The sequence below is a fragment of the Nymphaea colorata genome, chromosome 4, assembly GCF_008831285.2.
Source record: "Nymphaea colorata isolate Beijing-Zhang1983 chromosome 4, ASM883128v2, whole genome shotgun sequence".
NCBI classification, from domain to species: domain Eukaryota; kingdom Viridiplantae; phylum Streptophyta; class Magnoliopsida; order Nymphaeales; family Nymphaeaceae; genus Nymphaea; species Nymphaea colorata.
The window spans coordinates 16,994,704-17,009,432 of NC_045141.1; the positions used below are offsets into that span (position 1 = coordinate 16,994,704).

The window sequence follows — 14,729 nt, forward strand, 5'->3', positions numbered from 1 at the left end:
TCGCGCTGGACATGCGCTCACCCGTTCATCTTGTAATGGTGGACGGCCAGACATGCATGAGATGATAAGATGCATGTTCAGATGGATCGCATGGCAACCATAGGCCACCACAGGCCACATTTATCTATTATATTTTTCCCCGTTTATTTAGAATGGACGTAGGGCGGAGGAGCATATGCTGCATTTATTGTGGACGCGTGGGTAGCTGAAATTTACAGTCACATTTATAGCGATGAGACCTTTTCTTATGGAAATAAACAAGTGGTTTATTAAGTTTGGACATGATCTGGAGAAGAGCTTTATATTTTTTTGTTAGTCTCGGGCACCTCTTCTAGAACAGCTGTTAACGAAGGCATTATATTAATGTCATTACTTAGAAACAATATTTTATACTTTGCCCTATTAAAATTTTCAAGCTGAAAAAGCTTATTGAAACATATCAATATGTATCCTTTGCTATGCATGACTAGTAACTTTTTGGCGTATCTTTAATTGAGAGAAAGCATTTCAGTAGGGGTGACTGGGCTGATTTAAAACGATCAATAGAGGATAATTCTCGGTTTGTTTTTATAAATGATTCACCTTCGGTTCCAATATTGACAAGGCTCTTAATCAAGAGTGTAAGCAAAATCTGAGTTCTTACAGACTTATGTGAAAGAGTGTTTACAGATCGATATTTTAATGTCTTTTTGGTTTTCCGGTCAGCAACCTGGATTGGCATAATTCCCTTTTGTTTTTCCACCCTCTTGACACTGTTACTGCGTAAGTCTGCACTGTAAACAATGTAGTCAATAGCATCAAAACCAATCAAATTGTTTAGACGCGAAAAACATCAGGTTGTCGTCAGACCGCGTGGCAGCTTCCACCGTCGTCAAGCCGACAGAGTACCTTTCGCGAGCTGTTGGTCCTTAGATCTGCTTTCGTCGGTGGGCTGTTATTTCCGTGGGATCTCATCACACTTCATTCCCCCTCTCTCTGTCTCTCTCTCTCTTCCTCTCCATCTGTACATATTTTATACCTTTTAATAATTGCGAGCATCAGTTCTGTCTTTTGACTCGTGGCTGATGTACCCTTTTTACATCGAGACTCCAGAGAGGTCCATGCGTGTTATTTATGTGCCAGCTACCCTCGATCATTCTGGCGCGAATCGGATCGCCACCCACGGTCTGGAACTTTAATTGGTGTGGTGGGTAGTCCATGAAATCAAGGGTAGGTGCTTAGGCGGTGAGAGGGAAGGAGGAGAAGGAGCACCATGATGTTGCACTCGCGGTATCGCAGTCAGAAAGGAGCTTTTTCTGGTTTCCTGGTTCTCTTGCTCCCTGTTTTTTTCCCTCAGCTCTTCTCATTACTGGGCCAAGCATTGCCTTCTATCATTTCGGTATGTTCTGGTCTGCGCTGTTTCTTGTGATCTTTTAGTTTCAGTTTTTCATCTGTTTCTCATTTTAGGTGTTACCTTTAATGAGGTTGCTTCCAGTTTTTCTCCAGTCTTTTGCTTTGGCCCTTTTCCTTCTTTCGGTTTGCTTTTTAGTCCTTTTTTTGGTAGGAAACAAATGGCAATGGTGGTTTCTTGGGTATTCTTTGAATGCAGTCTTTTGCGTTTGATGTGAAGAATTTATTGATGTAGGATGACGAGTTTTTTACTTCTTCTTATTGTTTTTTCTTGTTGGACCATTTGTTTTCTCTTTATTTCAATCTGAACTGGGCTTGAGCTGAAATTCATATTTTTCCACATCGTTTAAGGATTGGAAGCAGACATTCAATCTTCTTTCGCAATTGTGAAACTCGTGACAAAGTAAGGAAGATCGGCTAATTTATTAAGGGAATGGTTGATCGGCATGCAAATCTGATTTTGTGAATCAATCTAATGTTCAGTGAATGGTGGAAATGACGGGATCCTATACTTGCCTGCGTTGAGCTTATGAAGAAACCTGATAAATAGCCCCCAACATGCCAAACGTGAATCAGGTGTTCAGTTGGGTTGGCTTTACAAGCTCATGAAATAATAATTCGGAAATATTTTTGCATTTTAAGTATTAGATAAATTGTTCAAAGATCGGTTTGGAAGCAGTAGATTTAGTGGTAAAACGTTATTCATTTCATCTTCAGAACAATGTACATTTTCCCAAACCATGTAGTTATAAATCAATGGTTCCGATTAACTATTTCCGTCTTCTGCAAAATTGTACTTTTTTCTCCCCTCTTTCTGGAGAGGCCTCCTCTAGGTCGCAAACTAACAGAAACTTCAGTTTCATCTATTTGTTGTTTGTTCAGCTGTTTATTATGCTTAAATTTGTCCGCTGTTCTTCTGGCTTGCATCTTATGGTTTTTCCTCTGTTTTCTGACTTTTTTGTTTCTTGTTTCTTCCTCTTTTTCAAAGTTTAACAGGTCTTAAATAGTCATTTAATTTGTCATTTCATGGTACGATATGGTAATGGCCACTACCATGACTCGACCCATCTGGTTTTGGGGTTTCAATGTGATCTTTACAATATTGCTATAAGCATCTCAAGCTCGGCTATTGAATAGTATTCCTTGGTAGTCGACATGAAGATAATCTCAGTTATGAAAAAACGGCTATACTTTGTTGAGGATTCCTCATCCTATGTGATTTTAAAACTCAAAAAAAGAAATTATTGATAATTCAGTTGAGCCGCATCATTTGTTCTTCTGACGGGGTGCCACTTGAACTTGCAGGAACAGAAAGTGGCTAAACCGAGACACTTGCATCTGCTAACGAGTGCTTTAGACCGTCCACCAGTATGTAAATGATCTCTCTCTTACAGAACAGTATGAGGCATTCCTGCAGGAATGCCTGCTAGAATACTGCACCGAGTGCTTGTTTTTTCTTAGAAACAAGCCTCCAACTGACTTGTTATGACATGCATTTACCTAAATCTGAAGTTTTCACATTCGGTTTGCTTTAAGCCTTTAACCCTGCTTGCGCTAATTTTCTCTTTTGCACCCTGCTTTGCTTATTGTTCAGCTGGATGAGGAACGCTCCGATTTGTGGTCTGCCCTGCCTAGCTTGGAGCCAAGACATTGTGATAAGCCCTTAGCTACACAACGTAAGAACTGGATTTCAACACCTACTGTGTGATGATCTTGAATAAGTCTTGGTTTGTAGGAATTGTTAAACTCAGATAATAGCTGATATATCTGCTTTCTTCTTCTATATAGCCTTTCCAACGAGATCACAGGGATATATCCAGGTTTTCCTTGATGGAGGATTGAACCAGCAGAGAATGGGGGTAAGTTCCTAGTATTAGTGACATTGCTAATTTACATATAGATAGTCATTAAGTGACCATTGTTCGAAAGATCTGTGATGCAGTTGCTGTCGCCAAAATATTGAACGCAACTCTTGTGATCCCACACTTTGAATTCAATGCCGTTTGGAAGGATCTGAGGTAACACCTCTTTATGCCATGGCAGATTTCCAACGCTGTCCTCGTTCGTCTTATATTTTAGTTTTTTACTAATGTTTTTTATGTAATTCCTGCAGCTCGTTTGCCGATATATATGATGTGGATCACTTCATTGAGGTGCTCAAACACGACATTAACATAGTTCGGGATTTACCCAGTGAATTTTTATGGAGCACAAGAGAGTACTATGCAGCGGGAATTCGGGAGACACGGGTTAAGTCAGCTCCAGTTCATGCGTCTGCAAATTGGTATCTGGACAATGTCTTACCCATATTGCAGAGGTCAGCAATTGTAAAAATTTTTAGAGGTTTAGCGCTCCAATTAGTAATACTGAACCACAATCCTTTCTACATGCTGATGGATGCATGCTACTGAAGTGATGGTGATTTGTGTGTGTAGATATGCTTCTATGCCTGTGTTGCCGTGTGATGATTATACGATGTTCTTTTGTGATTGCAAACTATGCATGTGCATGCAACTAAATGTTTCGTATGCCTTTGTTTTCTAGTTCTATTGGATGCACTTTTTATGATATTTTTTTCATTAATCTTCATCTTTTTCCCTTTCAGCCATGGTATTGCTGCTATTTCTCCTTTCTCCCATAGATTGGCATTTGATAACATGCCACTTGACATTCAACGCTTGCGTTGTAAGGTCAACTTCCAAGCTTTGACTTTTGTCCCCCATATCAATGCTTTGGGAGAGACCCTTGTTCAGCGCCTCAAGTATCGCACTCTAGAACATGAAGACAAGTACCTGACAGAGATAACCAACAATGCAGTTGACAAAGCACCTGCGAAGTTTGCTGCACTGCATCTTCGTTTTGACAAGGTATTTTGTGTTTCTTCTGTTTGGGTCTGGTTTTCTTGTTATCTCTTCGAACATCACAATGATCTGAAGTTATGTGTTGGGAATCAGTGAAGGATTTCACATTTAAAAGGACGAAGGAAGAGAAAAGGAATAACATTTTTGTACTGAAAAGTGAAAACTAAATTGGTGAAACGCTCTCTGAGACATGCAACATAATCTTTAGTATGAACTTTTGTGCGTGTAGACCAAAGTTAAACAGTCAATGGTGTTATCCCAACTAGAATGGGTGATATAAGTAGTCTCAATCATTCTGGATCCATATCCAATACTGCAAAGACATTATAGTAACACTGTCTTGATGATGAGGAAAACAGCAGTTCCTTTTACGTCATTCCAGGCAGCTCGGCGTCTATCTTACCATGCTCTGTTATGGTTATCTGTTACATAAACTTCCGGGCAGTCCTCTATGCACCATGAAAGTCTTCTATGGTTCAGCCTTGTGGGAAAGGATTTGTTCCTTCGGATTGAAACATTGGGCCTTCTCCAATCCGTGGGCACCAGGAAAGCCCATCTAGCCAGTGTACAGAACCCTTTGTTGCTAAACCCATTGAAAGACCAAACATCGGACCACTATCTTCATTTTTGCGATACAGCGGACTAAAGCTAGTATGCAGGTTTAGTTGACTTTGACTTTTGGGACATCTTGAAACTTGAAAGAATTGTTGTACATGGGTTTAATCACAATGCATCCCTGCAGAAGTCCAACAAGATAAAACTTCTAAAGAAAGGAAATTTCAAGGACAGTTGCTCATCTTTCCTGAAGACACTATCAATTCTTACCAGGGATCTGTACAAAACTTTTTATCCTCTAAAAGATGATGTGTCTCCGCAACAGAAGATGCTAGAGCCTCCAATACTAGACTTGGTGGCGGTGCTATTATAGCAGACATGCTTAATAAAGATTCTTGCTGCCTTCAGCAATCTCTTTCAATTAAATGTTCTTGATTTAACTAAAATCAATCATGTTCGGAAAATTTCAGGCTTGTTACTTCACGGGGAAAAAAAAGAGTAATTTGATATCATCTAGATTACGTCATTTATTTGCCATTTCTCTGTGCAGGATATGGCAGCTCATTCTGCTTGTGATTTTGGAGGGGGAAAAGCTGAAAAACTGGCCCTTGCAAGATACCGTCAATTGATTTGGCAAGGCAGAGTCTTGAATTCTCAGTTTACAGATGAGGAGTTAAGGAGCCAAGGGCGCTGTCCTTTGACACCGGAAGAAATAGGCTTGCTACTAGCAGCTTTAGGCTTTGACAACAGCACGAGGCTCTATCTTGCCTCCTACAAGGTTAGGCCCATTCTTCTCAAGATATATAGCAGTCTTTCTGAACAACAAACTCATGGAGCTTCTTCAACAGGTGTATGGTGGGGAAGCAAGGATCTCTGCACTGCGAAAGCTTTTCCCTCTGATGGAAGACAAGAAGAGCTTAGCATCCAAAGAAGAGCTGGCACAAGTTGATGGCAAAGCTTCGCTTCTGGCTGCAGTGGATTATTATGTTAGCATGCGCAGCGATGTATTTATTTCAGCTTCTGCAGGAAATATGCACAATGCTCTGGTAAATCCTTCTTCCCCTGCTGTCATAATCTTCGATGATCTTTGGGACTTGCAAATATTTTTCTGTTATATTGACCTTCTTGTGTCACCGATGTGCTGTCAAAAACATTAGCCTACTTGTCCGTTGAACAGTTACGCACACCCCAACATTGTATGCATGATTAGTGATGTATCAATGTATCATCAAGATCGTCCAGAATGTGATGATCGTTGGCCGGTCTTTAAGAAATAGAGAACGACCCACCTACACTGAGAGATCTCCTCTCGTGATAAGAGCGGCCTCTTGTAAATATTAAATAATGGTCTGGTGTTTCTTGTGAAGCAATAAGATGAGAATTTCTGGTATTTTCTATGAAGCTTTGTGCAGAAGGACTTCTATGATCAATGAACTTTGCTTGTCTTTACAGTTGGGACATCGTTCATACGAGAATTTGAAGACTATAAGGCCGAACATGGCATTGATGGGTCAGCTGTTCCTGAATAAGAGCATGGGGTGGTCGGAGTTTCAGACGGCTGTCATTGATGGGCACAAGGACAGACTAGGAGAAATCAAGTTGAGGAAGCCAACTCAGTCAATTTACGCATACCCACTTCCAGAGTGTATGTGCAATATGTAACGTCTTTGATTTGTATGGCCCTTAAAATAGTATCCTTCTCTGATGACCTTTTGCAGATAATTTATCCTTATGTGATTGCCTTTTGCGGCTAATAAACATTAGATTGTGAGTTTGTGGCATATGTATATCCCCGAGTTTTTGACGTGTGTTTAAGATCTCTCTCACTCTGTCTCGCGCTCTCTGGTACACCCTCCGTCTACCTCCACACACACACACACATACAAAGCTCACATACACACAACATACAGCAGCAGCCTTATGCTAGAAGAGTACGACCAAGTCGTTAATATCCTCCACCAGATGACACGTTCAAGATGCTCGAAATTATGCCAACCATTAATTTTCTCATCTATCAACGGAAGCACACAGAACACCCATTCACTCCGGTAATTAGGAAAAGTTTGTCCCTCATCAGACAGAAAGGTGCTCGGTACATGCAGGGACAGGTCGCCATATGATGGGGCAAAATGACCCTCGACGTTACCTGCAACCATGCTTCTTATTCTTACCGAGCTGATTAATTCCGTAAACACTCCGTTGCATCTTATGTTCGGAAGGTCCACATTGTAATATACCCAGGAGACCGGTTTACTTCGTGGAAATTTGGCATTGCAGCTTCATAGCGGCGAACATTCATAAATTCCTTGTGGCTTTCATTTATATCGCGTGCCTTGACGGTAGCTTGCACTCTCATGGGATGAGCAGGTGCAACTTTTTGCCTTGAAGAGTTTTCTGCTGTCGTTTTGGAGAAAATTTGTTAAAACTGGGTGATAACGTTCTGCGTGGTTTATCCTTGTTCTTATATTTCACCATTTTCTGAATGGTGATTAGCTCCCTTTTCAAGCGGTTTTCTCAGGCCGTGGGTTGTAGTTTCTCCGGTCACCCAAAAAGGCTGGGTTGGACTGCTTCCAATCTGTGCTTGACGGTCAAGAACGTGCAACATGAAAGTTGGTATTAATTATCAGAAAGGTGCACAACGAAAGTTGGTAATAATTATAGATCCTTGATCGCAGGAGGGAGAGAGAGACGAGAGAGACAACTCTATAGGATATTTGTATTTGATAACAGTGGACCGCAGAGATGACATCGATCCATATTGTGACAAGGCCTCTTTCACCATAGCGGTAGGATGAAATATTTCTCCCCACCCAGCAAGAGAATCAGCTATAGTGAGGTGAGGCAATGATCGATAAATTTACCACGTAGTTACTATTCCTATAGACAACCAGCCAGCCAAAAAAAATACAGCTCACTGCGTTGTCCAGCAAACGATTGAATTATAAGCACCGCAGCATCTCACACTCTTGTGCTACCTGTCCTGTTCTTTTAGGTCAGCAGCTGCAGCACCTGGAGTTGCTGGCATCTGTCTTTCGTCCTTTTTTACTGGAGAAACATCTCCGCTACGGGAAGCTGTTAACTTTCTTTGTTCGATATCTTCTTCTTCAATTGGAAGTATCCTTTTAGACCCATCCAGGGCAACGCCCAGGACAATGTTTTCTTCCAAGGCTGACCTTGCAGTTGGCCCAGGTGGGCCAGACGTTTTCTCACCTTCAAGTTTGCCATGTAAAGACGAGGTCGTATTACCACCAACCTTCTCAGCTGCACTTTTCGAATCTGGCATTGTTGACATATCAGAAGCAGGACCAAGATGTTCGCCGTCAATGGGATTTGAGACTGTTGAATCTAAGCCTCCAGCTGTTGTTTTAGCTTGCTCGGAAATTGATACTGATGATGAATTTGTTACAGGAGGTCCGTCAATTTTATCACTGTCCTTTCGATTCCTGCTGCCTTGTATGGCCTGCGAACCACATTCAGAAGATGTGGCCTTGGATTCAGAGCTCAGCGGTTTAACATCTATTTCTTCATTTGAGCGAGCAGTTCGTGCCCTTGCCTTGTCATCAACACCAAATTTAGATGTTGAATCAATCAATAGTAAATGACGATTTCTGTTCACTCCAGCCCAGTTCATGATGGTCTCAGAAAATGGAACATTTTCAATGTCGGTGTCTCCATAAAATTTCTGCACTGTCCGTATGGGAGTGGCAAGCCGGGCACGATGATGACTTATGACTCGAAGGAGATCAAGCAGTATCGCTTCCTGTCAGTGCATCAGATGCTCTTAGAAAACCATAAATAAAGGCAAGCAGACAAGTAGCTTTTTACATGGGAAAATTTAAATATCTACCTTAACACAAAGGTACTCATCAAAATGAGAGGTCTTCACAAAGCAAGACACAAGAATCTGCACAAAAAATGGAGGCCCTTTATTTCTTATGATGATTCGTTTGAAGAAAAGAACATTGATACTGCCAGAGGAAAATTTTAAAAATCCATGAATTTGCAAGAAATAACAGTCACAACAAAGATGTTCAATCAAAATATAGAGTTTGATGATCATTAAGAAACTGGGAATAGTATAATGCTGCGAAAACCAGAACTGATTTCCATAAGAAATCAGGGAATGCACGGTGATTCTGGCCGATGCTTGCACAAATCTGGGTGTAAATAATCCCACTTAGTTGTCACATTGATGTGTTTAACATGATTTAGTTACCATATTACATATTACAGCACCAATTTCTAATTAGTAAGGGAAGAAGGTACTCTTTTAGCGGTGGTGGGGTCTTTGGCAAAAGAATCTAAAGAGAACGTTGGAATTGGTTACTGCCTGAACCACAGAACCAACAGTAACTTTGCACAAGAGAATTTCTTTGTCTAAGAAAACTGTCATATAATTGCAAAATTTGGCCTTTTTCTGTTCTAAGAACAGTTCCACCACTGATGAGAATGCAATTCAAGCACAATAGAGCAGTAAAATAAAGTTCCCAGATGCATCTGAAAAACATCCTCAAAGTATTTATCACTAAGCCTCCCAAGCAATAAAATTTAGAATTTTATTCTATTATCTACACTTTCTATTAGTGACGTATCAAGATGTCCAAAACAAAATTGACAAAAATCTTCAGAGAGAAAATAAAATAGCACACTAGTGCATACCAAAAGAGCCTGATTTTCTGGATTGATGCTCTCCAAGAAAACTCTTCTATGCAATCTCTGCTGCTCTACATGAGGATTTTTTGCCAAAACTTTCCGCATATGTGCCACAATATTCTGCCATGCAAAGCCCATATAGTCATATGAATTGAAAAGCTGGTTATAGAACCAAGCAGCATTTATACTGCAATAAAATAAGAACGCATTTCTTCACCCACATTAATTTTATTCACATCCAAGTGGCTGATTGCAAGGTGCGTTTTAATCCGCCAATGTGTTTTCTGGCTGAGATTTCTCACCACACTTACTGTAAACTTATGATTTGGAATGTGAATTGCCTCACCATCCTCACCCCTTATAATGGTTGGTGACCACCAACCAACATGCTGAAAAGCCAAGGACAGAAGATAAATGAAAAACTGAAAAATGGAAGTGTTGGAAAGACAAACAGAAACCGTAAACAATGACCCAAAAAGGTAGTAGATTTTGAAATAAAAGTTTGCAACTTCTCCAGCATGCAGTCTCTATCAACGTTTTACTGACCTCAACAAAACCAGAAACTTCATAGCCTTGAATCTTTGTTTGAATCCATTCATTCACTAGAAAAGGTCTGGTTGCATGAATCATGACACTTGACAGAAAATTTGTCAATATCTGTAAAAGAAGAAAACAAAAGCATACGTTGTAGAAAACAAAAAAAGCCTTAAAAAAATCTGAAACAAATAATCAACCAAGAAAATGAATGTTTAGCACATACCTCCCGACCAGCAAGAGTCAGCAATACAGTTCCAAGGCCTCCGGCAGTTAACCATTTCTGAGTTGAAAATCCCAACAACTCCATGAATAAGGAAGCCGCTGCAATCCAAACTGCAGTTCCAACTGCTTTCCCAGCAAATTGAAACCCCATCTGTGAAAAAAATTGGGTTAATAACAACATAATTTCACAGATAAAAGTATCACAGGAACCACAAGTTTACACATCCCAGCACAGTTTGTGTATCAAGAAAGTGAAACATACTGTTATTTGAAATTGGAATTATAGTCTTATATCTTTAGTCCGATGCAGAATTCGAACACTAAGATGCAAGAGTCAAACACTGAAATGCAATCATTGTCTCTTTCCTCAATCTCTCTCCCACATATAAGCACATGTGTGTGTGTGTGTGTGTGTGTTTGTGAGTGCATGACAGCCCAATGTCGGGATCTGTTAAGGTTGTCTCCTTTTGGTGCTGGAATATTAAAAGTCTAAAAGGCCATATATCCACAGCATAAGACTCTATTATACTTGTATTACAAATCAAAAAGGTTCTGTGATACAGAGAAATCAGACTCTAGACAAAGATTAAAAGCATCAATAGATGTAATATCATGAAGTAGAGACAAGAATAGTTTCAGTTCTCCAATTTTCAGAGGACCATAATATGTACATACATTTTGAGCAATGTCTGAGTCATTTCTTTCCATGAAAAACTTCTGTGTCTGATGAATCAAGCTGCATGCATAAAGGATCTGTTAGCAACAAGTTGACATCGTATAACTCATTATTTTTAAAATATGACAAATAAAATACAATCAAGGAAATATATAAGTGAGAAAGAAAATTAGGATGTCTGACCAAATCAGTATTCCAGTGGAAACACTAAAAGGGTTGATACAATTCCATATTCAGCATATTGGCTGGAAAAGTCTATGAACAGATCCCCATCTCTTCCCATGGAACCGGTGATTCAATGTCTAATGAAGTGGATAGAAAACCAGATATTTAAGCACACACGAGTAGACTGCATGCCATGACAGATGAAAAAACTTGTTGCAAATAGACTGCTATAACCTAACAACATTAGGAGCCCCTTCGTAGATTCAAGAAAGCACAAGTAGTTGAGGAATATGAGATGAAAATAACATAAGCATATCTTCGTATACTTGCAAGAACCAAAAACTCACCTTGAGAGACAATATGAGAATGCTAGCACAGTTGACAATGACTGAATGAAAATCAGAATCCGCTGTTTCATAGATTGGCCAGCTTCAGTAGGAAGGGTGATTAGGTCTAGAATCCTGTAAAGCATAAGTATCTAATACATTAGCCAAGTCTGGGAAACCTGGGACAAACAAAAACAATAATAGTAACTTTCCAGTCCTCTTTTGTGCATTAAAAACTTGAGCAATCCTACCTGCACGATAGCACCGCTCCAGTCCATAACATCAAAGGCTGAAGATATGAGGTTACAATGTAATTAGTCCTACTCTTCCTCCAATCATCAACATCACACTGCAGATTCTTGTAGAGAGTGAACCCATCAAATTCAAAATAAAAGCATGCATTCAGAACATATATTTAAACGCCAGGCAAGAATATCTTACACGAAAAAAGAAGAAATGGACAAAACGCACAACTGGTTTTAGACCCCATAAAGCAAAAACAATAACTCCAACTGCTGGCACCAACTGAAATAATATCGGCCTTCCACTTGAAGTGTTGCATGACCTGCAAAATAAAATATAAAAGCCTAAACAGAGGTACTGAAAATAAAAGTTGCTCAGGAATTCAAACTGCAGATATATTGCAGACGAACAATAGTAGACAAAAGTCTCATGATCAAGAGAGAGCAACAATTGAAAAGCATTAAGAATGTCCCAATTTGTGAAAATACTTCTACAAGATGCACTGCTTCAGATACCAAAAGTCAGTGCAAGACAACTATGTCCAAAATAACAAGATCACCTTTTCTAAATGAACCATAAAATCCACAAACAGTGTGTGAAGCAGAACAGCATCTTCAGCAGAGCACCAGCAAGATAGCAACTATCATGCACTTGGATACCTTTCTGGAGTATAAAAGCAAATTTAAAATGCACTGGAGGAAATTATTACCAAGAGAAAGCCAAACCAGTAGCTTTACAAATAGGAGTTTCAAGTCCCCGACAGTGAAAGAAAAATGATCGACAGGTAAATGGACTATAAGTGGATGATACCACACGAACAGGATGGTGAATCTGATGCGAAAGATGCAAGCACCAAGCCCCTGTTATCTGCCAAAGAACCACTCTCACTATTACCATCAAGTTCGTTTCCAAATACTGCAGATAAGAAATTATGCAACTCTGGCATTGAATATAAAAAATAAAGTGGGGATGACTCCATCGGAACCAAAATTCAGTCTATCTGTTGGATCCTAATCAAAACAGGCTTCTTGGAAATATCCTCAGTAATCAATTTTTATGTGGTTGAGTATTAGTGGATCCAACCAATCAAATAGCTGATCACAGGCAAATTTCCCCCATGAGCAGGATGTCAGGAAGCAAAAGAAAGCCAACTTGTTCCTGACGACAGATGATCACAGTAATCAGGACTCTTCAAAGCATGAGCATGTGTAGCAGAGAAAATCAAGACATGATAGTGGCACAAAAGAAGTTGCGAGCTTTGGCCTGTCTTAAGGAGCAACATGGTCATTTGTGTGACACATGAAGCCAATATGACTCAAAGGCTTACATTTCATACTCAAAAGCTTACACACATAATAGTTTCACAAAAAAGCATGCATCTTTTACCATAAAGAATGTTTTAGGCAGTTAATAAGGCGTCCACCAAGTATAATAATGTGAAAAAAAAACCTGAGAACCTGACTAACTGCAAATATCGACTATTCTAATTTATAGGAGAGAACATTAGAAACCAAAGGCATTGATGGCAATTCAAACCATGGAAAAATGATATTTACAAACATACAGAACAGAAAAACACACAATTGTTCAGAACGAGGATGTAATACCGAAGATATTGAGGATAGTGAAGAAGGAAAACTTAATGAACTCCTGCGTTGATTTCCAACCAATCCCTGGAGATAGCAATAGCTTAATCAGATTCATCCAACACGATTGTCATGGAACACATAAAATACTTGAACAACCATGAGACGTACCCTAAATTTAGCTGGACATCCGTGGTTGTTGCAAATGTTATAATAAGACAATTGCAGCAAGCAATTGGTGGCCATTATTGGAAGAACAAAGTAAGCAGAAAACTGCTCAAGATTCAGCTGTAGTCTTCAATACAATTGTAAAAATAAGATGCCCAAGAATCAGCTGTAATCTTCAATAGGATTGTATCAAGTTCATTTTATTAAAGGGCCGACTGTCAAACAAAGAACCCAGAATTGGGCAACCAAATCAGCCAACAGCTTAAAATCTGTCACGAAATGGCGAACCACCATTACCTACAAATAGACATCCTGCATTCTCAGGGAACCAATCCAAACCAGATAGATGAATCCATCAACATTTGCTCTTTGCATAAAGAACAAACGAAAATCACATATCAGAAACAAAGAAACATGAAAACATAGACTGATATTGAGGCGAAACTTCGACTTCATCTCTGCCTAGGAATTCAAACGCCAGGCGGAGCAAGAATATAGCAACGAAAATACCAAAATCCTTGCACTCAAAAATCTACATCTACCCCAAATAGGACAAAAAATGGTCAGAGCAGGATTAGACCGAAAACTCTTGGAAGAACCAAAAATTCAGAAAAAATGCAAGACCTTGAGGCTTCCTGATCGTCAAATGGTCTCGTAAAAAGCCACGAAACAGAAAAGGAAAAAGAAAAATGAATAAAACAGTTTCTCACCTGAGTCTTCCGACTAAGAACTCGGCTCCTCGTGACCTTGGCAAGCAAATATCAGGAAAATTAAGGACAAAAAGAGGATAAACATACCCAGAAAGCTACAGAAGTAAGAAGCGCAGGTCACTACCTAGAAGCCGTCCATCTTCTCCATCCACGCGCGGGAGACAAAGTGGATAAAGGATCGGATGGTAAGAGTTGAATTTCCTGAAATGGGCAACTCCACAAAATTGGGTCGTCCCAACTGCTTAAGAAGTAATTCCTGTGAGGGAAGGAAGGAAGAAGAAACGGGAAGAAAACTGGGACTTTGGCGTCGTCGAGTTTGGTCGTTGCAAGTTTCGGGGAGGCCGTTCTCTTTCATGGCCCGACAAGATCCTCATTATTTTTCATTTCAGATCCAACTTTTTATCATAATAATCAAAACATGCTTCCTTTTCTGGATTTTTCATCTACAGTGCATTGCTCGACCTGCTAGTCATCTTCAAGAAAATGAAATTTTCCGACTCTTCTTCAATTATTAATGTTTTCTTATACAAATAAAAGATACCCTTGTTCTCTCATTAAATTTCATATACTTTTTTAGCTGAGAAAGGAACTGTAGAAAAGATATGCCCAAGGCTGCAGATAGATGGAATATGAGTTGA

General features: G+C 39.6%; 2 protein-coding genes across 5 annotated transcripts; one reads left to right on the plus strand and one right to left on the minus strand.

Annotated features, from left to right (window-relative positions):
* The first annotated feature begins 1,012 nt into the window (after positions 1-1,012).
* On the plus strand, positions 1,013-6,620 carry LOC116253419 (O-fucosyltransferase 31-like). Its single transcript, XM_031628222.2, has 10 exons — positions 1,013-1,378; positions 2,695-2,757; positions 2,984-3,065; positions 3,178-3,248; positions 3,319-3,407; positions 3,503-3,706; positions 3,995-4,256; positions 5,356-5,583; positions 5,654-5,851; positions 6,258-6,620. The coding sequence occupies exons 1-10, from the start codon at positions 1,253-1,255 to the stop codon at positions 6,465-6,467; spliced, it is 1,533 nt and encodes a 510-aa protein (XP_031484082.1). The 5' UTR covers positions 1,013-1,252; the 3' UTR covers positions 6,468-6,620.
* An 881-nt stretch (positions 6,621-7,501) lies between these two features.
* Positions 7,502-14,405, minus strand: LOC116253035 (mechanosensitive ion channel protein 2, chloroplastic-like). Of its 4 annotated transcripts, none has more exons than XM_031627755.2 (15): positions 14,216-14,405; positions 14,092-14,127; positions 13,385-13,596; positions 13,235-13,300; positions 12,337-12,494; positions 11,826-11,949; positions 11,636-11,733; positions 11,406-11,519; positions 10,893-10,953; positions 10,219-10,368; positions 10,005-10,115; positions 9,680-9,847; positions 9,465-9,578; positions 8,653-8,709; positions 7,502-8,565 (listed from the first exon to the last, which is right to left on the minus strand). In XM_031627755.2, exons 3-15 carry the CDS (start codon positions 13,457-13,459, stop codon positions 7,777-7,779), a joined length of 2,085 nt encoding a protein of 694 aa, XP_031483615.1. In that variant the 5' UTR covers positions 13,460-13,596; positions 14,092-14,127; positions 14,216-14,405; the 3' UTR covers positions 7,502-7,776. The 4 variants fall into 4 exon arrangements, with proteins under 4 accessions (XP_031483615.1, XP_031483613.1, XP_031483610.1 ...); XM_031627753.2 differs by having other exon boundaries at positions 13,385-13,650; XM_031627750.2 differs by having other exon boundaries at positions 13,385-13,678.
* Positions 14,406-14,729: the final 324 nt, after the last annotated feature.

Excerpts from the sequence above, each read along its gene's own strand:
- LOC116253419 (XM_031628222.2), top strand. The coding sequence starts at position 1,253 with ATGATGTTGCACTCGCGGTATCGCAGTCAGAAAGGAGCTTTTTCTGGT. Across the intron at positions 1,379-2,694 it reads CATTGCCTTCTATCATTTCG|GAACAGAAAGTGGCTAAACC; the intron begins GTATGTTCTGGT and ends TTGAACTTGCAG. Across the intron at positions 5,584-5,653 it reads TCTATCTTGCCTCCTACAAG|GTGTATGGTGGGGAAGCAAG; the intron begins GTTAGGCCCATT and ends CTTCTTCAACAG.
- LOC116253035 (XM_031627755.2), bottom strand. The coding sequence starts at position 13,459 with ATGGCCACCAATTGCTTGCTGCAATTGTCTTATTATAACATTTGCAAC. Across the intron at positions 11,520-11,635 it reads GGAGCGGTGCTATCGTGCAG|GATTCTAGACCTAATCACCC; the intron begins GTAGGATTGCTC and ends TATGCTTTACAG. Across the intron at positions 9,579-9,679 it reads TGGATGTGAATAAAATTAAT|AATATTGTGGCACATATGCG; the intron begins GTGGGTGAAGAA and ends TTTGCATGGCAG.